The sequence below is a fragment of the Lonchura striata genome, chromosome 4A (genome assembly GCF_050655825.1).
Source record: "Lonchura striata isolate lonStrDom1 chromosome 4A, ASM5065582v1, whole genome shotgun sequence".
Lineage (NCBI taxonomy): Eukaryota > Metazoa > Chordata > Aves > Passeriformes > Estrildidae > Lonchura > Lonchura striata.
This window is the reverse complement of record NC_140742.1, coordinates 20,447,182-20,472,463: the sequence shown is the minus strand read 5'-3', so window position 1 is coordinate 20,472,463 and position 25,282 is coordinate 20,447,182. Positions and strand designations below refer to the sequence as shown.

Sequence of the window (25,282 nt, the reverse complement as noted above, 5' to 3'; positions counted from 1 at the left end):
GGCCGAGCGGCTGTGCGGGCCCGGCAGCGGCGGCAGCGGCCGGAGCGCGGTGAGGCGGCGGCGGCGGAGCTCGGAGGCGGCCCCGGCGCAGGTGGGAGCCGCGCTGGGCTCTGCGGGGGCTCGGGGCCGGCTGCGGGCGGAGGGGGCGGCAGGGGGCTCCGGCGGCTCGCCGGTGCCGTGTCCGGCCCGTGCCGGCCCCGGGCTGAGGGCGCTGCGGGAGCGGCTGCCCGCGGTCTCCTTCCCGCCGGGGCCGGGCAGGAGCCGCTGCCGGAGCAGCGCTGGCTCGGCCCGGCTGCTGTGGGTAGGACAGAGGGGCTGCCCCGCGGCCGGGAGCGGGCGGGGAAATTCCCGTCGCCGGAGGTTCGTGTGCCCGGGGGAGAGCGAGGAGTCCTGTCAAAGTGACTTTATTGCCGAGCAGGGGCAGAGGCCGTGGGGCATTTGCCGTGCGCTCTCTGCCGTGGCTGTAGCCCGCAGCCTCCTTTTTATCCTCATTTTCCCGGCCGCATCTCCCTCTGCCTCTGCCCACCGGCTGAGTTCCTTGGAAGGTTCCGACTTCCCGATGCGCCTGCTGCCTGTCCTCGTTAATGTGCACCCTCCTTTTGTAGAACAGCCGATATTCATGGCTCTGTTAAGTCTTTGTTCTTCTCGGCGAATTTCGGGAATGTAGCGGGACTTTGAGCAGCTGTCTGGGTCAATTTGTACCATTTATTGGAACTGATGGTTTCTCCCGTTACTTCCTTCTCTACAACTCCCTGGCTCTATCTCCAGGGAGATTCACTCCTTGACTCTGTTTTGTCCTTCCCGGGTCCTCTTTGGTTTTGGGATTATTCTCGGTGCCCTCATTCCCTGTCCTTTTGTCGCCGTTTGTGGATCAGGAGGCCTGGCTGCCACCTGCATGCCCTGGCTCAGCTGCTGGATGAGCTGCACTGCCAAGGTGTGGAGCATGGTAAAAAGATGAGAGTTGCTGCAGCACAGAAGAGGAGAAGCAGCATTCGTTTAACCCCTGGTGTGCTGGGGAGCCAGGAAACCGTGTCCCATTCCCATCCTTTCTGTGTTTGACCAATACATAAACTGCTCTCCTATTTCCTTTGTTATCCTTTTCACCACTTTTCCCTTGTCATCTCTTTACCAGCAGCAGTTTGAGTCATTTAGTTTTCCACAAACTCCTGCTTTTTCTGCTAACAGATAATCTGATCCCATCCCCTGGTGAAATGTTGTGTTCCTCATTTCAGTGGCTTGGTCGGCAGGAAGGTCAGGAGCTGGAGCTGTCTGGTTGGTTCTTATTCTGAGGACAGCTTGTAATCTAATGATGCCATTGAAATGATAAATGGTTCTCTGTCTCCTGATATGAATTTGTGAGAAATGCCAATCACTTGGTTTTTAAATGTTAGAAGTTTAATAATAGTGAAATGGTTCTAAAAGTAGGAATACAATTAGACTAATTAAAATTTAGAGTTAGGATGATTACAAGACAATAAAAACAAAGACTTACAGATGTCAGGATGCTCTCTTGGGCACTTAAGCCACAACAAGCATACCTTGTGAATAAAGGAATCACCCCTAAAAAAATACACTGTTGCATATTCATATATCCTTCATGGTTATGCATACATTTTATTTAAAACAAGAAACTCTGTCTGTTGTTGTATGTCAGCTGTTTTTTTAATCCCCACGGCGTGCTTCAGTCTGAGCAAGGCCTGAAGAAATTAGCTTCTTCTAGTAAGAAAACAATAAATTGCTCTTGTCTGGAGAATTTAGGTGTTCCTTGAGTGAATTTAGGTGTTCTCATTCCTTAACCCCCCCCCCCCCCCCCGCAATGCATATTTTCTCTTTTAACTACTAAAGCTTCATTTTATCTTCAAAGATACATTTACCATACTATTAAAATGTTAATACAGCACAACTTATCAATGTAATATAATACATATAGTAACTATCTGCGTGGAGCCAGATAACATGCATTTTTCACAAAATTTTTTTGGTTCCCAGGGGCTGGTCCATGGTGTTGTAGGATTTGTTATGTTGGCCCTTTATCTTTTTCCCCATTTTTGAGTGCTCCCTGCAGCTGAAGTTGCATCAATTTACCATTTTTTTCTTAATCCTTCATCATATACTTGAATTCCAACTGATTTCCCTGAACTTGTTCTAGCAAAACCCCCAGTGCTCTGATACACCCTGTACAGCACAGACAGTGACAGCAGATGTTGGAGTGGGCAGAGGGATGATCCCCCCCTTATTTTAGTGAAGTTTTCACAACATTCTCCATTTGCTGTTTCCCTTTGCAGCTTCAGCCATTTCTGTTGCAGAGTCAGAGATCCTCAGCATGGGCTCTGCCTTCAGCTGTGCAGATTCCATCTGTGCAAGCAGGCAGAGCTTGGGGTGAGGGGCAGAGGGAATCAGCCAATTCCTGCCCCAGGCAAGAAGAGCCAGGTACATTGTCCCCAGTTTGCCCCAGCAGTGTTAAATTTGCATTTCTGAAGCTCCTCCTGGGTGCCTGGAATGCAGCTTCTCTTCCACAGCAGCCTTCAGCAGCCTCAGTTGTGCCCCCCCCCACAATCTGATGCTTTTTTTTTTCCTTCAAATCATCTATTTATTGTTCATGAGTTAAAGGGTCACCTTTAAATCTCATCTAGTTTTGAAAATTTTGAAAAACTCTAATCACTTGGTTTTTAAAATTTTAAAAGTTTAATAATAATAAAATGGTTATAAAAATAATAATACAATTAGAATTAGGACAATTACAAGACAAAAAGAGCAAAGAATTATGGATGTCCAGATGCTCTCGGACCCTAAGTCAAGAGAAGCTTGACTTGTGAACAAAGGAATCACCCTTAAACCAAGACACTTGTTGCATATTCATACATCCTTCATCGTTATGCATACATTCTGTTCTAAACAAGAAACTCTGTTGTATGTCAACTGTTCCCTTTAATCCCCTGGCATCTTCAAGTCTGAGCAAGGCCTGAAGAAATTAGCTTCTCCTGATAAGAAGCCATAAATTCCTCTCCTTTGGAAGGTTTAGGTGTTCTTCGAAGGGAGCATCTCATTCCTAAAAAGAAAACTCCCCCCACATACATAATCTCTATTTTAACATAATGTTGTAACCTAAAACTACACTTAACACAATATGCAAGGGAATTAATACAGCATAACTTTCTAACATTACACATATAATATTCATTGTAACATTTGCAAAAAGCCAATCATAAATATGCATTTTTCACAATCCCACCTCTTACTGCTCAAGCCAAATGATTTATAAAGAATATTTCCTGTCCTCTTGCATTCTTTGGACTCTGTTGGTAATCAAATAAAACATGGGATTAAACAAAGAAGAAATGTCAAAACACTTGTAACACATAAAAGGAAGAATCCTAATTTCTTCCACCATCCCATTCTCAATACATTACCCCACCTGCTAGTTTTTAACGTTATTTTCCCATTTTTGGACTGATACCTGGGTCATAATTTTTTTCTGATATCCTTTGTTTTTTCCAGGATGACATCCTCATTGCCATCTATTTTCAACAATCTGTACACCCCATTCTTTAGCCAATAAATAGTGTAAAGCCAACCTATTTTAATGCACTGCAGGTGATGTTTGGCTTTGCAGACTCCATATTAATTCCAATGCCTGAGCAGCTTTGTTTATTATCTTCTCTATAACTGCTTGGAGTAATTTAATATGACTCAGGATATAATTTGGGGTTAACACAGAGCTAGACTGCTGTGCTTGTTTTACCTTTTTTTTTTACTAACTGTCTCTTTACCGAATCTTGGACTATATTTCTAAGATCAAATGTAAAACAAATCCATCTCTCTCCTTTTGGACATTCCATGCCCCAAGTATTACTACTTTTTCCTAAGTTCTTTGTAATGTGATAATTTTCCCCCTTTTTCCTGCAGGTACTTAATTTGGATGGGTTATAACAGTGGCTGTTGACATGGGTGTGTGTACCAAAAAGGAACTTTGGTTTCTTTCCATGTGATACTTTCTGTAGCATTTGTGACACGATCTTGCTGCTATCTCAGAAGGGAAAAGACAACAAATGAGGGACAGAAACAGGAATGACAGAGGTCTGGCTTGGCTTATACCCCCACCTCCCCTGCCTGGTGGGCTGCTGCCCACAGCAGGTACGTGTGATCTTCTCGCTGGTGAGTACAGTGCTCAATCCAGGCTTGCCCTCTGTTTCCCTTGTCACTCCTTTTTTACTCATTTCCAGGCAAATTGTTTTTGACACCTTTTAACTGTGGTTTTCCACCATTCCTCAGGTATCTCTCAGTCCACAGGCATTGATAATCCCCATCTACAAAAGCAATTTATTACTTCAGTTTTTGAGGTCTTTCTGTATAGGGGATTGATTCAGTACTCAATACTTCTTGCCATGAGAACATAGATTTTGTGAGCTACAATGCCAATTATTCTCATAATTTAAACATTCACTTATAACCCAGCTGCCATGTCCAATATGGGGATGAATCAAATAAAGTATACAGCATAGTATTAATGGCAATTTCCCTTCTTGCCTGTACAAGCCACAGGCTAAGGCCAGACTATCAGAACTCTTTGACTCAAACACTCCTGATCCTCCTGTTTGAAGTGGCAGTGTTCCTCTGCCAAGGAGGTGTCGGAGACATCTCAGGGCTTATTCAGGCAGGGCTTAGAACCAGTGATGCAAGCTTTGCCTTATTTCTCAGTTAGGTGTTATTCTTTGTACCTGCCTTGGATCATTTGGCTCTCCCCAAACCATTACCACCCAGTCCTGGTTGAAAGTCAATTTGGTATCACCCGGTTTAGATGTGATAGTCCATTCCTCACGTTTCTTCACAAATTCTTCTATTTTGCTGGCATGAATTCACCCTCTTTTCCATGGTTGGGATTGCTGCTTTAGTAGTACCTGGAAAGGACTTCTTAATAACACAGTGTTAAAAGAAAAACAATACTGCATTAACTTTCACCATTAGTTTTCTTCAAAACTTTCTGGGTTTAACTAAAAACTTTTTCTGTAGCTGCTTCTTCTTCTTGTATCCAGCTGTGCTAATTGCTGCAGAGGTCAATTCTTCTTCTTGTGAGCTATAATTAGTTAAATAAAAAAAGACTAGCCCAAATTTAACACAAGATGTATCACATCTCTTGGTTTTTTGCTTTTTAGGCAACATCCAACTGTTTTAGTCTTACAGACCCATTCTTCAGAACAAAAGCCTCCTTTCCTTAACAACAAAAATCAGAAGGAAAAAAAAGAAGTCTTGTTTAAAAAAATAAAGCACATTGTGAGAGTCAACTATCTCTGCTTTGATCTTATCTCTATTGGTGGTCCAGCTCTCCCTCTTTTTCACAGCTTTGCCTTTGACTGTACTTCCTCACTCCTCTCCCCTTGTTGTCACTCTGTCTAGCAGGAATGGGGGAGAACTTACAAATAGCGACGGTATGGGGACTTTGGGGTGTATTTCACTCTTTCTCTTTCTTTCTCTTTCCCTTTCTCTCTCTTTCTCTTTTTCTCTCTTCTTCTCTCTTCTCCCTTTCTCTCTCTTTCGCCCTCTTTTTCTCTCTTCACATTTCAACATCCACATTCCAATATCAGTCCACTTTCTAACATTAGTCCTACATCCTGGAGAGGTGAGTCTGCCAATCACCTCTCCCTCCTTTTTCAACTTCCTTACAAATTTAATTACTTTTGTTATGTGTGTTCTGCAGGCCTTTAATTCACGGCACCCTCCACCAAGGGCTACCAGCTACCCACAGCTGACAGTGCTAAAACTAAAGACTTATTTTGCTGTCACAATTTTCCATTCACAAGCTTGAAAGGGTTGTAGGAACAAGGTAAACAAAAACTTACTTCTGAAGTGATCTTGCCTGCAATAAAAAATTTAAGGCAATGCTTGTTAGTGCAATATAATTTGCAAAGAAGCCAAGGTTTGATTTGGGAAGGGCATCTGAGGACACAGAGCATGAGTTTTACAAATCTATAATTTGAAGAGGGAATAGACAAAATGTGGATACAGTGGGGGAGACAGCAAGTAAGGAATTTATCTCTGCAATACTCTCTTTTTGACTGCCAGGAGACACTCTCTGAAGAGGTTCTTACAGTACAAACAATAACTGGATGGGAAGAGGCACTCTTGAATTTAAGCTTTGGTGTCAAAGTAGGAAACTGCCCCTGAGCACTGCAGTGCTGGAGCACCCTGCCTGCAAACTCACCAGAGGCAAGCCACTGCTGCCACGCTGCAGGGCTGCCTGCAGCACAGAGGGAACCATGGCCAAGCCCTCCCCGCAGGCCTGGGTAATCCACACAAGGAATCACAATTGCTTCATAGCTCTCTAACTCATTCAAGAAATAGGAAACTGTAGTAAACAGAGATCTCCCTCACCATCTTTTTCATATGTGTGTGTCACACACCCACTGTGATGCTGGAAGTAACAAATTGTTTACATTAAAAGATACTCAAACTTTTTCTTCATTTAGCTTTGTAGTTTCCCTTTTCTATATGTAGCCACCTCCCATTGTGGGAAAAAATGAGCCCTATGTTTTTGACAAGTGTTTTGTATGCACAATTTTATTTGCTGTTCTAGATACACTGCAAGTAGTTAGCACTTCCAGAAAAACTAGCAAACAAACAAAACAAAAAAACTAAGAAAGCAAAACACATTTGGGTACATGAAAAAGGACTGGTTGGAAGGAAAATTGTTTGCTTGACCTACCAAGCAGCTGGTGTTACCTTTAGTTTAACTTTACACACTGAGAACACTTGATTGAACAGCCTGCATTGACTCAAATTAATAGCAGGTTTTGCTATGTCACAGCTGTAAACTAGTTTTTCAATCCTAGAGTACAGTAAGTTATGTCTTTCAAGATAAAAATCACAATGCAAATTGGAAGAAATTTAGTACTGCATGAGGTGTGCACACAATTAATTTACCTCTAGAAGTCAGTTTATGACTTTCCTCTACTAGGATTGCAGTAGCTGCTACAGCTTGAATACACACTGGCCAGCCTTGATTTACTGGATCCCACATCTTTGATAAATAAGCCACGGGTCTCTTTACTCCTCCCCACTCTTGAAACAAAACCCTATGAGCTACCCCTTTTTTTTCATTTACATATAAATGAAAGGGTTTTGCTAGTGAAGGTGAGCTTAAAGTTGATATGGGGGTTAGTTTTAACTTATTTTTTCTTAATTTTTCATTATCCTTTTTGATCCGTTTTATATCATCTCCCTCTGACAATTTTTTTTATTCAAAAATTTTACTGCCTGTGTATATCCTTCAATCCACAATCTATAATATCCCAATAATCTGAGTATCTTTCTGATTTCCCCCTTTGAAGAGGGAGGGGGAAGGGATAGAATCCCTGTGTTTCAGTCTGGGTTGAGCTTCCAACTACCCTTTCTAAGCAAGTGTCTGTTAGAGGGAATGCCGCGGGAGACAAGACTCATGATATCATGATCATCAAGTCTCAGTTTATTGTGACAGATTACACAGTTTATATATGTTCGTTAATTAGCTCATACATATTGCAAAAGCCAAGCTCATGATTGGTTGCTATGTGACTTGTACTATTATCTTTAAAGTATCTTTATGATCGATACATGCCTGTCCAGCTGGCCTTGCAGTTAGAACAGCTTAGTACTCCTTTGTTCTTCTCTATCTACTTCTACATACCAAGCAGTTTCAATATCCTGCTTTCTGCACACCATCTACTCTTCAGGGCCATGCGAACTTTGCAGCAGTCACGTAGCCCTCCCTATTTAGATTAATTTTACAGTATCATGTCCCTTGTCGTTCAACCATTCCTCTGTCAGGCTCTCTTCATCTCCCCCGTTTTCCTTTTGTACAAGAAGTTGTGCATTCAGCATTTTCTGCAAAAGCTGCTGCATCAAGCCTTGCAAGCAAGTAAACACACAGGGCAAAACAAACAAAAGTATCACAATTATGCTTAGAACTATTATGCCGTATTTGATAATGTCTCTTAACTATGGTCCGATCCCCAATCGTTTTAGCTATCTTTTTAAACCTAATCTATCCTCTACCTTTAACTGTTGAGTTAGCTCGGTCAATTTTCGTATTTGCTTATGGATAGATGTAGCGTGATCAGATAAGTTCATACAGCACATTCCTTCAAATTCTTCACAACTATGACCTTGGGCTAGAAGAAGTAAATTAGTGGCAGCTGCTCTGTTTTGCAGAACTGCATGACAGATACTACCTATATTTGTGGCAAGCTCACTTAACATTTTAGATGAAATATTAATTTATTTTTCTGTCCAGTAGGCTAGGATTTTTAATTGTGTGAGAGCTTGCACTGAAGCAACTCGTGGGGTGAAAAATGAGGTTAGTATTACAGAAGTGCACCCCACTTCATATTTCTCATGGTTTTGATTGTTCTGTTTAACATGAAAGGAACAAACTTAATTCTAAATACAAACTATATTTATGATAAACTTAATGTTATGCTTTTGATTATCTAATTGATTGTCCCTCTTTTTCTTTTGCCATTGAAAAGCAATGGTAAAATGAACAGAAAAATCACAGGCATTACTAAAACTCATTAAAACTTAGTAAAAAAAGTCTATAACATAATTAAAAACACACCTATGAAAAAACCCAAAGTCTACAATCTTCTGTGGGTGAAACACAAATCTTTGCACAATCCACTTTTGCTGTGCATCCTCTGATTTACTTGTGGAGAGATTAGTGTTCTCTTGAAATTGATAAGTTTAACATTCTTCAATGAAATCTATCCAGATTCTGCACCTGCTAAAACACAAACAAACTCAACACTCCCCACAGGGACTGGAGGGTCCTCTCTCAATTCTGTCTCCTAAAATTTGCATGAAGAAATGGAAATATCAACATCTTTATAATAAACATGAAAAAACATCAAGAACAAAACAATGCATATAGTAAAGAAACTAACAACAAATAAAAATCAATCAGATAATACACAATTAATATTACATATAAAATCACAGTTACCAAGTGCTACACTATCAAATTGTCATCCCAGAGTCTGCAGCAGCTGATAAACCTTAAAACATCAGAGATTTGGATAAAACATGTCCGGATCATGTCTCTCCAAAACTCCCTTTGAGGCTCAGCTGCCCTACATGGTCAAATTGTCAAGCCAAAAGGACTTGAATACTTTTTGATGCAGAAAACACCTGGGTCAATCACACCATCCACGTAGAGCCAGAGCTTGGCCAGAGCTCAAACTCTAATTGGAGGATATGTTTTAACACATTATAAAACAAAAGTCCTAGAAATAACAGTTATAAGTAAAAAACCTTATTATTAAAACTTTATCAAACTATCAAATAATTGAACCTGTCTAAAATCTCTTTCAAGACAAAAATTCTCTAAATACAACAAACCCTTTCTTCAGAAATCTGAAAATTTGAAGTCTGAAATCTTGAACTAAAATTTGGACAATGAATTTTTAAAGGAAGATGAATTGCAGCTGCATAAAAGATTGGATAAAGAAAACACATGAGTAGTTAAAAAATCAAAAACACAGGATCCTGAAAAAATATCTTGTAATCAATCACCTAAAGAGACAATAAAACATATGAAAACTGACTGTAAATACTATAACAACACCTTAATACCTTAATACCTTAATAATAATTCTTATCACAAAAATCAGACAACTCGCATTTTATGATCAACCTATTAACAAGAAATGTTTAAAATAGTTTAAGACAATCCTTTTAAAGCACTCATATAACATTAGTAACAATCACTACTTATCATTACTTACAAAAACTTAACAATCACTATTGATCGTATTATCTATAAAACTTAAAAATCACTATTACTTAGATTATTATCTATAAAAACCCAAAGACGGAGATTACAAACTCAATACTAAAATTCCATCAGATGACATTTTCTCAACTCTTTGTTTTCAGAGACATTTTTGGTAATTAAATCATTACTAAAATTTCTATCTTTATACAGTGATTTTTATCTATATCATATTTGAAATAACATTGATTCACATAATGTTCATCCTTCTTGGTATCTTGGAAAACACTCGGTACTGCTGTACTTTTTCATTACGTCTTCTGACTCTTGTAAGAAATTGGGAAGATGCTGTTGAAATTTTTGCTGTAGTGTTGCGATCCCGCCATCAGCGGCGCTGCTGCTCTCGGCGTTGTCGCTGCCATGGCAACCAGGACTGTGCCGCCATCTCCGCCGCCATTGCTGGGCGCTGCGGGGAGATGAGGGGCGGCGCCGCCTCGCTCCCGTCCTTGTTGTGTCACCTTGTGGATGGGAGAAGAGACACCCCCGCCACGGCCGCGCCCCGCCTGCTCCGGCTCCAGCGCGGCTGAGCCCCGGGAACGCCCCTCTCCCCCCTTGCGCTGCTGCTCGGCAGCAAGGAGCCTTCCGTCTCTCGGCTGATGTCCGCTCCGCCCCGGGCTCGCCTCCGGCTCGGTGCTGGCCGGCCCCGCTCTGTCTGGCCCCGCGCCTGCTCCGTTCTACCTGATTCCCGTTCACACAAAGTGAATTTGGGATCCCAGTCCCGTTGCATAAAGCAATTTGGATCTCAATTTCCAGCACCTCAATGCTACTAGTGTCTATGGGAGGTACAGGCATTTCAGAAGCAGAGATGGGAATGGGAAAATTTGTGAGAACCGGAGGGTTTGGTTCACTGGAGAGAAGCGAGGATTTCCATTCCTTATTTTTCTCCAGAGCTGTCCGTATCACTTCCACCGCCCTCTTTTCTGCCTGACACATTAACAATTCGTTATCAACCACTCTCCAAAGTTTACTCATTTTCTTGCCCGGTTTATCCTCATCTAACACTAATTCCCACAACTTATCCCTATATCTTCTCCATTCTGAAAGTTTATGAACACTATGGGGGTTAACGAAAAAGCCGTAAGACTCAGCATGATGCAATAGCGAAGGGAGATCCTTATCTAAGTCAATCCCCCTAATCTGCCTTTTTCTAAGAGAAGCACTAAATAAATCATATGCTGCTTGCCTTTCCATGATTACGTCGGTACCGTTGCTGGCTCCTTCAGGCTTCGGCAGCACGTATCGGCTGAGCCCGCTTCTACGGTCACTCAGGGCGCGGAGCAGAGCGTTTCGCCTCTTCTCTTTATTTTCGCCGTCCTTCCAGCCGCAGGACCCGAACCCCAACGCAGCACCTCTCTCGCCTTAGGCTCGGATCAGGTCCCTGCTTTCGGGAGCCAGTTGTTGGAGGGATGCCGCGGGAGACAAGACTCATGATATCATGATCATCAAGTCTCAGTTTATTGTGACAGATTACACAGTTTATATATGTTCGTTAATTAGCTCATACATATTGCAAAAGCCAAGCTCATGATTGGTTGCTATGTGACTTGTACTATTATCTTTAAAGTATCTTTATGATCGATACATGCCTGTCCAGCTGGCCTTGCAGTTAGAACAGCTTAGTACTCCTTTGTTCTTCTCTATCTACTTCTACATACCAAGCAGTTTCAATATCCTGCTTTCTGCACACCATCTACTCTTCAGAGCCATGCGAACTTTGCAGCAGTCACATAGCCCTCCCTATTTGGATTAATTTTACAGTACCATGTCCCTTGTCGTTCAACCATTCCTCTGTCAGGCTCTCTTCAAGTGTCCAAGATATTTTACCTCTGATTCTATAAATTGCAGCTTCCCTTTTGATACCCTTAATCCTTTTTCCCCAAGAAAATTCAAAAGCTTTATAGTAGCCTCTCTAACTTCAGCTTCAGCTTCCCCAGAAAGTAAAAGATTATCCACATATTAGATAATTTGTATTCCAGGGGGAGTGGGGAAAGTTTGTAGTATTGTTTCTAAAGCTTGTCCAAATAAGTTTGGGGATTCTGTAAGCCCCTGTGGTAGTTTTGTCCATCTTAATTTCTGTTTTCTCCCAGTTAGTGAGTCCTTCCATTCAAAAGCAAAGATAACTTGCTCTCCTGGGCTAATGGGCAAGCCCAAAAGGCATCTTTAAGGTCTACTACACTAAACCACTGATGCTGGGGAGGAACTTTACTGAAAAGAGTATAAGGATTTGGTACCACTGGATAGTGGGTCTGAGTTCCTTTGTTAACCTCCCTTAAGTCTTGTACCAGTCTATAGCTCCCATCAGGCTTCTTTACTGGGAGTATTGGGGTATTATGGGGAGACATACAAGGTTCTAATGTCCCATCCTTTATTAGTCCTTCTATTACTGGCTTTAAACATTCCCGTCCTTCTAAAGATATAGGATACTGCCGTACACATATGGGACAATTTTTTTTCCTCAGTTGTAATCTTTATTGGGTCAATATTTAATCTTCCCCTATTTCCCTCCCCAGCCCAAACTTCCTTGTTAATTCTTCTTCCATCCTCCTGGCCTAGTTTTAAAAGTCTAGCTGTCATCTTCCATTCTTTTGGAACAACCCCTATTCCTAATTTCACTTGTAAATCTCGTCCCAATAAATTGCTACCTGCCCCTGGGACCAAGAAAACATCCCTCATCCAAAATCTAGTTTCTCCCTCTATTACCACATTTTTAATAACGGGTACTGTGGGACTCTCTCCTTTTGCTCCTGTTACTTTTACAGTATCTATGTTTACAGTATAATCTTACGGAATATTTAACAGAAAAGTTATTTCTGCCCTTGTGTCTACCACAAACTCCAATTTTTCTTCTTGGGGAACGACTTTTAAAGCTATCATAGGCTTTACATGGTATCTGTTCCCTGAAAAAATAGAGCCTCTGACATCCTTATTCTTCTTCGGTGCCCATCTCTTTACAAATTCTCAGATCTGTTACCCTCTTAGGACAATCTCTCTTATAATGACCTTTGCCCTTACAGTAAAAGTAGACATTCTTACAATATTTCTGAAACTTTGCATTGGGATTTTATTCTTTCCTGTTCCCCTGTCTCTACCACTATCATATCTAGGAATAGGGCCTGTGGGTTTTTTATTGCTTTCTTGCAATTGTTTCCTCGCATGGTGACTGCCATAATCTTTGCTTTTAGTTTGGCTTTGGCCACAGACTTTCTGAGCCTCCTTTAATGAATCATCTAATAATCTGTCCTGCCAATCTTCAATTTTTTCCATTATCTGGCCAAGCACAAAGTTAATCCTTAACAAAGCTTTTTTCACATCAGTCTCAGGATCCACTCTGGAACACTGCCTCCTATTTCTCCCCAGTCTGTCCAACCACTCAGCTGGAGCCTCCCCCCTTCCCTGCTGTGCCCCAAAAGTCCCCTCAGCACTTTGCCCTCGAGATGCTGCCCCCCTATTCTGCCGACAATCAAATGTGATACTCATTCATATGTTTTCTCCCCTCCTCATAATTTTGACCCCACTCAGGAGGTGTGGTTGGCATTTGCCCTCCTCGGGGGGCCCTGTGGATTTTCTTTAGTCCAGACTTTTATGCCTGCAATTCTGATCATTTGCCTTTCTTCTTAAGAAAATAGTATCTTTATTATCGACCACATTTCTTCCCAAATATAAATGTTTGAACCTAAAAATTGGTCTAATTGTTCAGCAGTGCTTATGAGATCCTCCAAAATCCCTTTGATTTCCTTTTTAAAATTCCTGACCCCAGAAGAAGTCAAAGGAGCATTCACAAAGCCGGCTCCACGCCCTCCCATCGGGACCTCTCTTAGTGGAAATAGATCCATGCCTTTATCCCAGTCTCTTTCTATAGCCTTTCTCCCGTGCTGTGAGGAAGAGTCCGGAGAATGTTGCCTCCTAACTGAACTCCCTGTGTTCCTGTAAGGGGCGTCCTCCAGACAGAAAGAGTTTCTCGGAGCTGGGGCTGCGGTTCCCGGGGAGCGGAGCTCCGGGCAGGAAGGGGCTGAGGGCAGGGCCCAGCGCCCAGCCCTGGTCCTCCGAAGGCGGAGCCCGGGCAGGGTGTGCTGCCGGAGCCGCCGCAGGAGGGGCAGTGCCGGGGGCACCAGCCGGGAGCGGGATCGGCCCGCCCGCGGTTAAGGGCGGCTGGGCCGGTGCTCCCGGCAGAGGCAAAGCAGCAGCGGCGGTGCCCAGCGCAGCCGGGACGGGCAGAGTCGCCGGGGCTGGGGCAGAGAAATCAGCCGCGGGAGGAGCCCCGGGATGGGCCGGGCGGGAGCGCCGAGAGCCCGGCGGGCGGAGCAGCCGGGCGGGCCGGGGCCGGGGCCGGCCGGGCAGCCGCGAGCAGCGGGACGGGGTCGGGCACAGCGGCTGCGGGCGGCGGGGCGGGACCGGGAGCGCTGCGGCGGGGCGGGACCGGCAGAGCGGCCGCTGTGGGCGGTGGGCTCACAGCCGGGACGGGAACCGGGGCAGGAGCAGCCGCTGAGAGCAGCGAACCCGCGCCTGGGACGGGAGCGGGGCAGGAGCGGGCGGCGAGCCGGGAGCCGGGACAGGCGCCGGCACCGGGGCAGGCGGGGCCGAAGCGGGCGTGAACAGGGGCGGAGGGGGCAAAACCTGTGAAGGATCCCACTCCTTTTCCTCTTTTCCGCTCTTGTTCCCCTCCCTTTTCTTTCCCTTTGTCTTCTTTTTTACACGTTTTTAGTCCCATTTTCCAAAATCTTACCTAGTCATTCCATGCCTTTGTTTCCCACTTTCTCTAACAACCTGAATTACCACCCTCATTCAACTACACAAAAAGTCCTTTTTCTCACAATATCATTTAACACAATCTCATTCAAAATCATCCACCTTCCTTCAAGGAAATAAAGTAGAGATGAAAATAAGCAATCTACATTACATATACTTCCATTCATCTACATTTACTCACCTTTATCTCTCACTCTCACACACATTGACACCCTCAAGCCTGTTCATTCATACTTCTTGACTTCACAATTGTGTTATATGTACTTTTCATTTGCTCACACTCACTCTTATTTTTCACTCACTCTCACGTTCAACAACAAGGTACCTTTTACTTTCAAACAATTTATATTGCATATCTACATATCTACATTTATTCTGAGTGCTCTTGGACTGTAACCCTTATCCATCAACCCAGCAGGTTTCATCCTGGATGTCTATTAATCCTAGATGTCCGGTGATTCTGCAGAATTTTAACACACCTATTACACTTTTAGGTGTTACTGGCCAGTTTCCGGTGTTCTTGGATATCCCTCAATCCAGCCACAACCCCAGATTCTCTTGGATATCCTTCGATCCGGCAACCCTGAGTGCTCTCAGGATATTAATCCCTAAACTGAGCAAATTAATGACCCTCCAAGGAAGACCCTCTCTTTTTTACCCTTTTATTTTTTTTAAATTTTCTATCCCCACCACCAAGGTGTCCCACTTCTTCCCGGAGACCCAGTCCCAGTTTCCCCAGGGGGGTTTCTCTCACTCTTGTTTTCACATGCCTCGTCTCTTTACTGGCCGCTTTTCTCACAAAAATGACGGAAAGGCAGCATGGGAGACTCCACTCTCATTTGGCAAGTCTGGGATAACCAGCTCACCTCTCATTCACACGCATTCATTCCCCCCTTATCCACCCCATCCCAACAAATACTCACCTATCTTCTTTCCTTAGGACTTTGTTCTTCATGTACACATTAATCTTAGGGACTAATTACCGTGGTTTTAGGGAATCCTTTCCCTTTTCTTTGTTTTATTGTCTCCTTTTGTCCCTGGATCAAAACCTGTGTCTGTCTGTCAGTCACACAGCAGGGGAACAGAGCGAAGCTGCCCAACCAGGGCAGGATGCGTCTCTTCACTGAGTCTCCTAAGGCACCGGCAGAGAGGTGTTAGCAACAATCCTCTGCTACCAAAATTGTGAAAAACGCCAATCACTTGGTTATTAAAATTTTAAAAGTTTAATAGTAATAAAATGGTTATAAAAATAATAATACAATTAGAGTAATAAAGTTTAGATTTAGGACAATTACAAGACAATAGAAAGCAAAGAATTATGGACATCCGGATGCTCTCAGACACTAAGTCAAGAAAAGCTTGACTTGTGAACAAAGGAATCACCCTTAAACCAAGACACTTGTTGCATAATCATACATCCTTCATCGTTATGCATACATTCTGTTCTAAACAAGAAACTCTGTTGTATGTCAACTGTTCCCTTTAATCCCCTGGCGTCTTCAAGTCTGAGCAAGGCCTGAAGAAATTAGCTTCTCCTGATAAGAAGCCATAAATTCCTCTCCTTTGGAAGGTTTAGGTGTTCTTCGAAGGGAGCATCTCATTCCTAAAAAGAAAACTCCCCCCACATACATAATCTCTATTTTAACATAATGTTGTAACCTAAAACTACACTTAACACAATATGCAAGGGAATTAATACAGCATAACTTTCTAACATGACACATATAATATTCATTGTAACATTTGCAAAAAGCCAATCATAAATATGCATTTTTCACAAAAATGCAGCCTAAAGGTGAGTATTAAAAAGCCAGGACCAAAATTTTGGTATCTCTAAGAGCTATGCACAAGCATACACAAACAAATTCCAAGGCAATTCAGTTGTTTCTACTTCTCTTCAAAGTAAAAACTCATTCTCACATCCCTGACCCAAACCTAACTGGCAACATAGAAATAGGAGTAATACAAAAAATACTCTAATTCTCTAAACTTTGCACTGAAACTGCAGGAAAAAGAAAAACTCCACCAATATGTTTAGTGTTAGAGTCAAGGCATTCCTTGATTCTGGCCAGGATGTGCAACAAAAATCATTCCATCCCCACATAGCCCAGGTGTGCAGAGAAAATCGTTGCATGACACATGGGTTTTAGTTGATTTTTCCCAAACTTGATACAGTCTGAACGACTCTAAATCGATTGGTTTAATGTTCTGTAGTTTCAAGTTGTGCAGTTTTTAGTATTTGGTTTCCTATTGGGCCTGGATTTCTTTGCTTGTGCTGTTAATGAGGTGGGAAGTGCTGGATTTCCTTCTCAGCCTTTTGCAGACCAGGTGTCTGCAGCCCTGCCCGGGGCAGTGTCTGGGGTAGGTGTTGGTCGCTGTTTGCTGCTGGGGTTGATGTTTTGCTGCTGGTCGTTGTCTTTGTGGGTCTCTTTTGGGGCATTCCCAGTGTGTTGAGATGTTAAACTCATCTCCACTGAGTGGTGTAACATCCCTTAACAAAACCTTTAACATTTGTTTCCCCAAGGCCAAGGCAAAGCAAGCCTGAGTAGAGAAATCAAAGGTTAACAATGTTCAAGTCTGTGAGCTGGTCTATTTTCCATGGATGCACTGGCAGGCAGGGCAGTGTGTGAGTGTGAGTGAGAGCCAGAGTGGAATTGTCCCGGTGTGTCCCCAGCAGCTGTGGCAGTGCAGGCCCAGCGAGCACTGAAGCTGCAGCAGTGGCAGCAAGGGCTGGCCCCGGTGGCTGGAGCTGCCCAGGGAGGGTGGCCAGGCCGAGGATTTCAGCAGAGGAGGTGTGGGCAGGCCCAGGGCCTTGCCCTGCTGTGGAGCCCTGGCTGCTGCTGCGCTGCCTTCAGTGCAGGCTCAGGGGGGCCTCCCATCCTCCTGCTGCAGGCGGGAAGTGCAAATCTCCGGGGCTGCAGAGACCTGGAGCCCAGGCTGAGGGGTCCCCCCGTGTTCAGCTGTGCTGGCGGCTGTTTCTGGCCTCAGGGCCCCTTGGCATGGGCCACGCCACTTGGCCACCAGTGGTGCTGCTTTGCACTCCTTAGGCAGAGCCCATGTCCTGCTTGGATGTTGGCAGCAGCAAAGTGCCAAGGCAGGCTCTGTGCCAGCCCAGCTTCCTGGGGGAGAGATTGCACCAGAGACAGGATTCTGGCCACAGACTGCTTTAAATGTGCATCCCTTATCTCCACCCTGCACTAGGTGGAGAATTCCTAGGTAAGGATTCCTGAGATCAATTGCAAGGGGAAATAATTGAATATCTGCCCTAGGTCTGGCTCTTCTTCTTACCCAAGCCAATGGCAAAAGCCGTACCCATGGCATCTTGGTTTCTATCCCCAGCTTCCAGAGGTGTTTCTTTCTTTCCCTATTCATTCTTTGTACCCAGCCTGAGCTCTGGGGGTGCCAGGGATTATGGAGGTCCCATTGTATTCCTAAAGCTGCCATAACCCCCTGGAGGATCTTTCCTGTGAAATGAGTTCTGCTCTCTGAGTCTGTTTCTTCCACAATGCCTTTTATTGGAATTATTTCTTTTGGAAATACCTTAATAAGTGATCCAGTGGTTGCTGAGCAGTCAGAATTGCTTTTGCCCCCCTGTTAGGTGAGATGGTGTCACCAGAAGATATTGAAGCCTTCCTGCTCAGGGCATTTCAGTGCCAGGCTCTTACAAGCACACACAGCTGTGCTGGTTGAGCTGACCATGGGGGTAACCTGCGCTTTGTCTGATTCCCTTTCCTCAATAACAGCGTGTCTTGGAACTCTTTTCCATTCTGCTGCCCTTGAAGAGCCATCCACAAAGACATTTTCTGCCTCAGGCCAGGCAATGTCTCCTGAATCTCCCCCAGGCTGGGTCTGGAGCTGTGTCACTTGAATGCAGTGCTGGGTTTCTTCCCAGCCCCTCTGTGGGCTGTTCAAACAGGAGGCTGGGTTAAACCCTTCCCCTGTCCTCAGTTCTGAATCCTCCTGTGCCACTGAACAAGTTTCACACTGTAATAACCGAGCACTGCTCATCCATTGTGAGGCTCTTTTGGTTATCAAAGCTTGAACTTGATGGCAGACTGGAACAGTCGGAGATCCTGTTGTCATCAGTTTTTGGGCCTCGGTTCCCGTGGAAGCTGTGGCTGCACAATTCTGCAGCCAATGAGGCCACTGTGGCCACTGGGTGAAACATTTTGGCCCAAGAATTCCTTTGGCATGGCCCTGTTTAACATTCACCTACAATTCCAATTTCTTTTCTGTAGGGAGTGCTGTGCTCCAGGACGGTTTAGGTGAATAGAGACGAGAGATCTCTGAAGGCTGCTCTTAGGATATGAGGTTTAGTAGGGATGGAGAAAGGTCTTGCTTGGGGCTGCCAGATGCAGCACCTGGCAAGCTTGAGGGGATGGGGGAGGGGAGAGAGAAGAGGATGCTCTAGGACAGGGTGGAGGTCCTGAGAGGGGGAAGATCCAAGAGAGCGTCTGGCCCCTCAGAGACCCCTTATCAGGGGCTTCAAGGTGGGCTGGAACAAGACTTGGGCCAATGGGGTTACAGGCACTTGATGTTTTAGGGGATGAACCATACATTTTGGGGGGTAAGATGGAACAGTCTATTTGACTTTTGGACTTATCTGTAGGTAACGGTATTGTCCAGCCAGTAGGGAGGATTGTTTTCAGCTTGGCTGTATTATGAATAATTATATTTCTCCATCCTTCCCAACACTTTTCTGAGTCTGGAAGAGCCACAGCTGAGGCATCAATATTTTTGGTTGTTCATTTTCTCAAGTTTTGCTCTCTTTCTCCTGTCCATACCACAATATGGAGGCTGTCTGGGGTTAAAAAGTCCTACAGTGTTCTGGCTGGAACAGAGACTCCTCAGTCCAGGTTATGTAATTCTCTTCTATTCCTCAGCATTGTCACAGCTCCTTTTTGTTCGTGGGTAGTGTTACTTCTGAGATTGCCCACACCCACTCTGGGTCATTCAACCACGAACCTTCAGTCAAAATATATCCCAAATTTTTAACCTTTTTCTCCACCATTTGCCTTTTTATTTTACCAAGTACTCTGCATTTCCCAGCTGTTCCTTTGTGTTCCCCGTTGTGCTCAGGGTCCCTGCCCAGCCCGTGTGGCAGAGCCGGTGCCTGTCCTGCCGCAGTGTCCAAAGGCGGCCCCCCCGGCGGGCAGGGCCGGCAGCTCCCCGGGGCCGGGCAGCGGCCGGGGCGTCCCGCAGCCTCCTGGGGGCCGGGGGCCACTGCCGGCCCTGCCCGGGGCTGGTGGGGTCAGGCAGCGCCCGGCGCTGAGCCCCGGCTGCCCCACAGCCCCGGCCCGGCCCCGCAGCTCCCCACAGGCCCCAGCCCGTGCTCCCGGTGCCGCACCTCTGCGCCCGGTGCTGCCGCTGCCACCGCAGAGAAACCCCTGGCATCCTGACCTCCTGCTTTTCCTCTCCTGGAAACCGGGGATGGAAAGCATCTGGATCAGCTGGCAAATGTGAGGATAAGACCCTGCTGGAAAACATCCCAATCCTGAGTATTTTTCTGTTCCTCCTCTTTGCCATCATCCTTTTTCTTACCACACAGATTCCTCCTGCTGCTTCTTGCCTGAGCCATATTGCTGCACACTCCCCTTCACCTGATTCCTTCCCAGCATATCAACACCATCCATGCCCTGTTGTCCAAATCCCTTCTCCCCTTCCCTCATTGCCCCACTGGGTGTCCATGTCCTTAATTACCTCTGGGGGAATGTGCAAACTACCTCAACATTCTCCCAGGGGACCCTTCAGAGACAATTTGGGATCATCATCCCTTTGGCCAGGACCCCTCCCTGGATTATCCTTTTCTCCCCTCCATGGGTGCTCTGCCATGTTCACTTCCCAAAGATCCCAGGGCACTCACTGATGAGATTTTCAGTGCTCTCTCTCTGATGACTCTTCACAGACCCCCCTGATGTGTCACTGGTCTGTCTCCTGGTCACTCCCGGGTCCCCAATCAATCTCCGGTGCCACTGCCAGCCAAGGGAGCCGATCACCCAAAGTGGGTGAGGCACCTTCAGCTGCACTCCCTGCCCGCCGCCCCGGATGGTGGAAGGAATTCGGGATGAACCCCTGGGTTTGCAGGAAAATTGACATCAGCAGAGGATTCTGTCCACAAAGAATACAGAGGAGTACTGTAAAAGTAATTTCATCCCTAAAAATGGGAGAGGCCAAGGGATATTCCCCATGTGATCTCTCCAATTGTTGGAGGACACAGCCTCCTTTTCATCCTAATTCTCCTGGCCTCATCTCCCTCTGCTTTCCCCATTGGCTGAAGTACTTGAGAGCTAGACTTCCCGATCCACCTACTACATACCCACCTTTATATGCTCCCTGCTTTTGTATAGCAGATGATATTCATGGCTCTGTTAAGTCTTTGTTCCTCTGGAAGTTCATGAATAGAGCAGGACCTTGGCTGAGCAGCAGCTTGTGTCATCAATTAATAACATTTTCTGAAACTGATGGCTTCTCCTGTCACTTCCTTATGTACAGGTCCCTGGCCCTATCTCCGAGCAGATTCAGAGCATCTGTTTGTAAAGACACTTTCCTGTTGTTCCTTCCATGGGGTCCCCCGTTTGTGGGACATCCCCCCTGGAGCAGGGTGTCCCCTCCGTGCTGCAGCCCCAGGGCTCGGGCAGAGCTCAGCCAATCAGAGCCCGCGGCGCTGATGACTCACCAGTTGCCAGGCAGACTCGCAGCTCCCCGCGTTCCCCACCTGGACCCACCTGCGCCCCCCCTCGGCCCCATGGCCCCGCGAGGGGAATTTGGGGAGGTGGGAGTGGGGCAGCACCAAGGCCGGGCCCCCCCGCGCTGTCCTGGCGGGAGCGGCTGCAGTGGGGACCGAGTGCGGGCGGGAGCGGCCGAGAGCCCAGCGCTGCCCCAGCCCGGCCTGCCCCAGCTCCATCCCTGCCCCTGCGCTGGGATGCTGTGGGTGTGGGGGGAAGAGGGAGCCGGCAGTGGGTGCTGGGCCTGGAGGCAGGAGGAGAAGGGAAGGAGAAGCAGGCTTGAGGAACAGAATGGTCAAAGGATGCAGGTGGCAGGAGAGGGTGGGATTGTGCAGGAGAAGGAGGAATAGCAGGAGGAAGAGGAGTGTGAGGAAGAATAGGGACACAGGAGGAGGAGGAGCAGAAACAAGGATCACCACAAGGTTCCATCCCTCCTTGTATCTATAGCCTCCCCTCAGCCCCAGGAGCATTGCCACCCCACATGCAGCAGGTGACTGTTGAGGGGTTCCACGATTTTCACAGGGGTGAATCATGGCATTCCTCAGCTTTATTGGGTTAAATGTTGGTAATTTTTTTTTTTTAGGGGCTGAATCTTTATGTTTTGGAGGAATTTTTTGCTGAATCTTGATGTTTGGGGAGGTTTTGATCTGTGTCTTAAAGTTTGGAGGATTTTTATGCTGAACCTTGGTGTTTTGGAGGTTCTTATAGACACACGATGCCCAATGACTTTGTGAGATGAAGTGGGGACAGGAGGAACTCCCAGTCCAAGATGCTCTGTTCTTTTTTTTTTCCCCCAGACCAGGATTTTTCATTCCCGGGGAGGAATGAAAATGGAGGAAATGGAGGAGGAGGAAAAGCCCTGGAGATCCCGCACAAGGAGTGGCAGCAAACCCAGCCCAGGGAGCTGTGGGGAGGAAAGAGCCCCCCTGAGCCAGGAAGGCGGGCAGAGATCCAGCCAGAGCTCAGAGCTGGTGGAGAAGCCTCGTGGCAGGGAGAAGCCCCACAAGTGCTTGGAATGTGGGAAGGGTTTCAGGCGGAGCTTGGATCTGATCCAGCACCAGGTGATCCACACTGGGGAACGGCCCTACGAGTGTGAGGAATGTGGGAAGCGTTTCCGCTGGAGCTCCAACCTGAGACATCCCCAGAGGATCCACACCGGGGAGAGGCCCTTTGAGTGTGGGGAGTGTGGGAGGAGCTTCAACCGGAACTTCATTCTGATCCAACATCAGAGGATCCACACTGGGGAAAAGCCCTTTGAGTGTGGGGAATGTGGGAAGAGCTTCAGGCAGAGCTCTGACCTGAGGAAACATGAGAGGATCCACACTGGAGAAAAGCCCTACGAGTGTGGGGTGTGTGGGATGAGCTTCAGCCTCAACTCCCAGCTTACGGAACACAAAAAGATCCATACTGGGGAAAAGCCCTACAAGTGTGGGGAATGTGGGAAGAGTTTCAGAGAAAGCTCAGCCCTGATTCGGCACCAGGTGATCCACACTGGGGAACGGCCCTACACCTGCTTGGAATGTGGGAAGAGCTATGGGTGGCGCTCAGACCTGAGAAAGCACCAGCGCATCCACAGCGGGGAGAAGCCCTACGAGTGTCCCCAGTGTGGGAAGAGGTTTTGGATCAGCTCCAGTCTCCTCCTACATGAGCGGATTCACACAGAGGAGAGGCCGTTCCGCTGCCCCGACTGCGGGAAGGGCTTCAAGCACAACTCCAATCTCACTGTGCACCGGCGCATCCACACCGGGGAGAGGCCCTACGAGTGTGGGAAGTGTGGGAAGAGCTTCTCACAGAGATCAGCCTTGATCAAACACCAAAGGAGGCGCCACTAAGGGGGGAAGCCCTGTGAGTTCCCCAAGGGTGGGAAGAGCTTCTTATGCTCCTCCCAGCTCCATTCCCTATGGGAGGATCCACGTTGGATGATCCTCAGTGACCTTCATTGGGTAGTCTTGGTGAACTATGGGCCTGGTCATCTGTGTTGGGAAGACACTTGGCTGGGAGGCTCCACATCTTCCTCATTCCCTGTGGGCACCTAGATAAACCCAGTGGCAGGAACATCCACTCGGGCACAGACCAACAATGGGAATTCCTTGGGGAGAGCAGATTTAATGACTTCCAACTCCATAAAATCTTTTGCACTCAATCCTATCTTCTGGTGGCATCAAGGAATACTGAATGGTCTTGGAGGTATGTCCTAGGTTGACTATATGATGCTTGTATCTCCAGTTGTTTGTTGTGTTTATGGTGAATTATAATTTTTGCACCTTTAAGACTTGTTCCGAGAGCAAAGGAGGGAGAGAAGGGCAGAGTTTATTTTCAGAAACTGCACTCACTCCTCCACATTCCTGCTCCTGGGCCAGGTTGTCTGCAGATGGACAGACAGAGGTACAGAGCTCTCCTTTGCTGTTAATTAGTTTTAGCTAGCTGTGGCAGAGAAGTTCCCTGGACTGTGGCTGTTTTTCCCTTTTCTTTGGACTTGTTTAAACCTGCTCTGGCCTGAACACCCAGAAGAGCACTGGCAGCTCACACCTGTGGCCCAGCGGGCCAGGCCTGGACTGTGGCATTTCCAGCACCGGAGGGACTGATAAGAGACTGAGTGAGCTGAGCTACAACCCACGGAGGGACTTCCTGAGTTTGTCTCTCTTTTAGAGCAGCAAGAGGTTTTATTGTTTAATATTGCTTAAGTTTTATTCTTTAAAAAATAGTTTTTTCCAGTGTTCTCCAAGGAGATATTTTTCCCAAACTGGCTTGGGGAGGAGCCAATTGAATCTGCTTTCCAGAGGAATCCCTTTGGAGGTTCTCTCCCAAATTTGCTCTGAACCAGGACAAGGTCTTTTCCAACTTCAGGGATTCCACGATTTTGATTTCCTATTGCCCAAGGGTGTCTTCTGCAGCCAGATGGTGGAAAAACTGGGGAAAAGACCAAGATTTTGGAGACAATGGGGTAGAAACTCCACCAAAAAGGTTCTTCCCTCCACCCAAGCACGTGGATCCTCAGCTGGCATGGACATGGAAGTCTTTTTCTTTTGGCCTTGATTTTGTTTTCATTTCTCTTTATCCCTTTAAAATATCCAATATTGAAGTAAAAATAGACATTGAACTAAGTTAGTGGATGTGGTCATGGTAGGACACAGACATGGTGGGACACGTGTAAGAATGTGCCCTCTGTTGACAGAGTAGACAAGTTACCTTTTGTTCCCTTAAAAAGGACAAAAGGCCAGGTGTTTCTCTCCTCAATTTGGTTGAAAGACACCTCATAGGACCTCTGGGACTTCACCTCAAACTTAAGGGTAGCTAATTGGACAGGAGCCAAAAAGTCCCACCTAAGCAATTCCCTAGAAAAGAAGAGAACAAAAGAAGTTAATTGCTTTTGTGAAGTGTTTTAGCAAGAGCAAGAACCTCTTTCCCTGACTTGGCTTTTCTCTGTAAAAAGCTTTTTTATTTTTGCCTTTTATTAAAACTTTTTATTCCCAACACTGTCACATGAGCCATCCTGCTTGTTTTATGCCACCTGAGGTAGCTGAGCTATCAAGGGTATAATGCTTATCTCTGAGAGCTTATAAGACCAGGCTCAAAAAGAGAAAAAGCATTAGACATGGAGAGTGACATGGGCACGCATGGACATGGAGGGGGACAGGGCCATCCCTAGGAACATGGGGAGACACAGGCATGGATGGAGACATGGGGGACAGTGACAGGGATGGAAACATGGTGGGGAGACAGCCATGGGTGAGGACATGGAGGGACATGGCCAGTGACAAGTGGGGACATGTCCATGGCCGGTGCCATGGGAGGAACTTGCAGGGGATGAGGGGGATGCTGGGTTTGAGGGAGTTGAGGGTTCCTGGGCAGGACTTGGACCTTGCTGAGGCCTTTGGGGAGCCCAGGCCGAGTGGCTCCGGCTGCGCTGGGAGAACCTGGTGGAGGTTCTGGGGCAGCTGCTCAAGGACCCCTGACCTGGAGCCCCAGCTGGGCACTGGGCTCCTGGAAGGGGATGAACGTCCTTGTC

The 25,282-nt window shown here is 46.2% G+C and overlaps 1 protein-coding gene and 1 long non-coding RNA gene across 2 annotated transcripts; both read left to right on the top strand.

Annotated features, from left to right (window-relative positions):
* Positions 1-24,747, top strand: LOC146763311 (uncharacterized). The gene is made up of 2 exons (XM_085571068.1): positions 1-91; positions 22,071-24,747. Exon 2 carries the CDS (start codon positions 22,098-22,100, stop codon positions 23,103-23,105), a length of 1,008 nt encoding a protein of 335 aa, XP_085427194.1. The 5' UTR covers positions 1-91; positions 22,071-22,097; the 3' UTR covers positions 23,106-24,747.
* On the top strand, positions 478-5,282 carry LOC144247132 (uncharacterized). The gene is made up of 2 exons (XR_013340835.2): positions 478-4,134; positions 5,154-5,282. It is a non-coding gene; the product is annotated as an uncharacterized LOC144247132 (long non-coding RNA).
* Positions 24,748-25,282: the final 535 nt, after the last annotated feature.

Excerpts from the sequence above, each read along its gene's own strand:
- LOC146763311 (XM_085571068.1), top strand. The coding sequence starts at position 22,098 with ATGAAAATGGAGGAAATGGAGGAGGAGGAAAAGCCCTGGAGATCCCGC.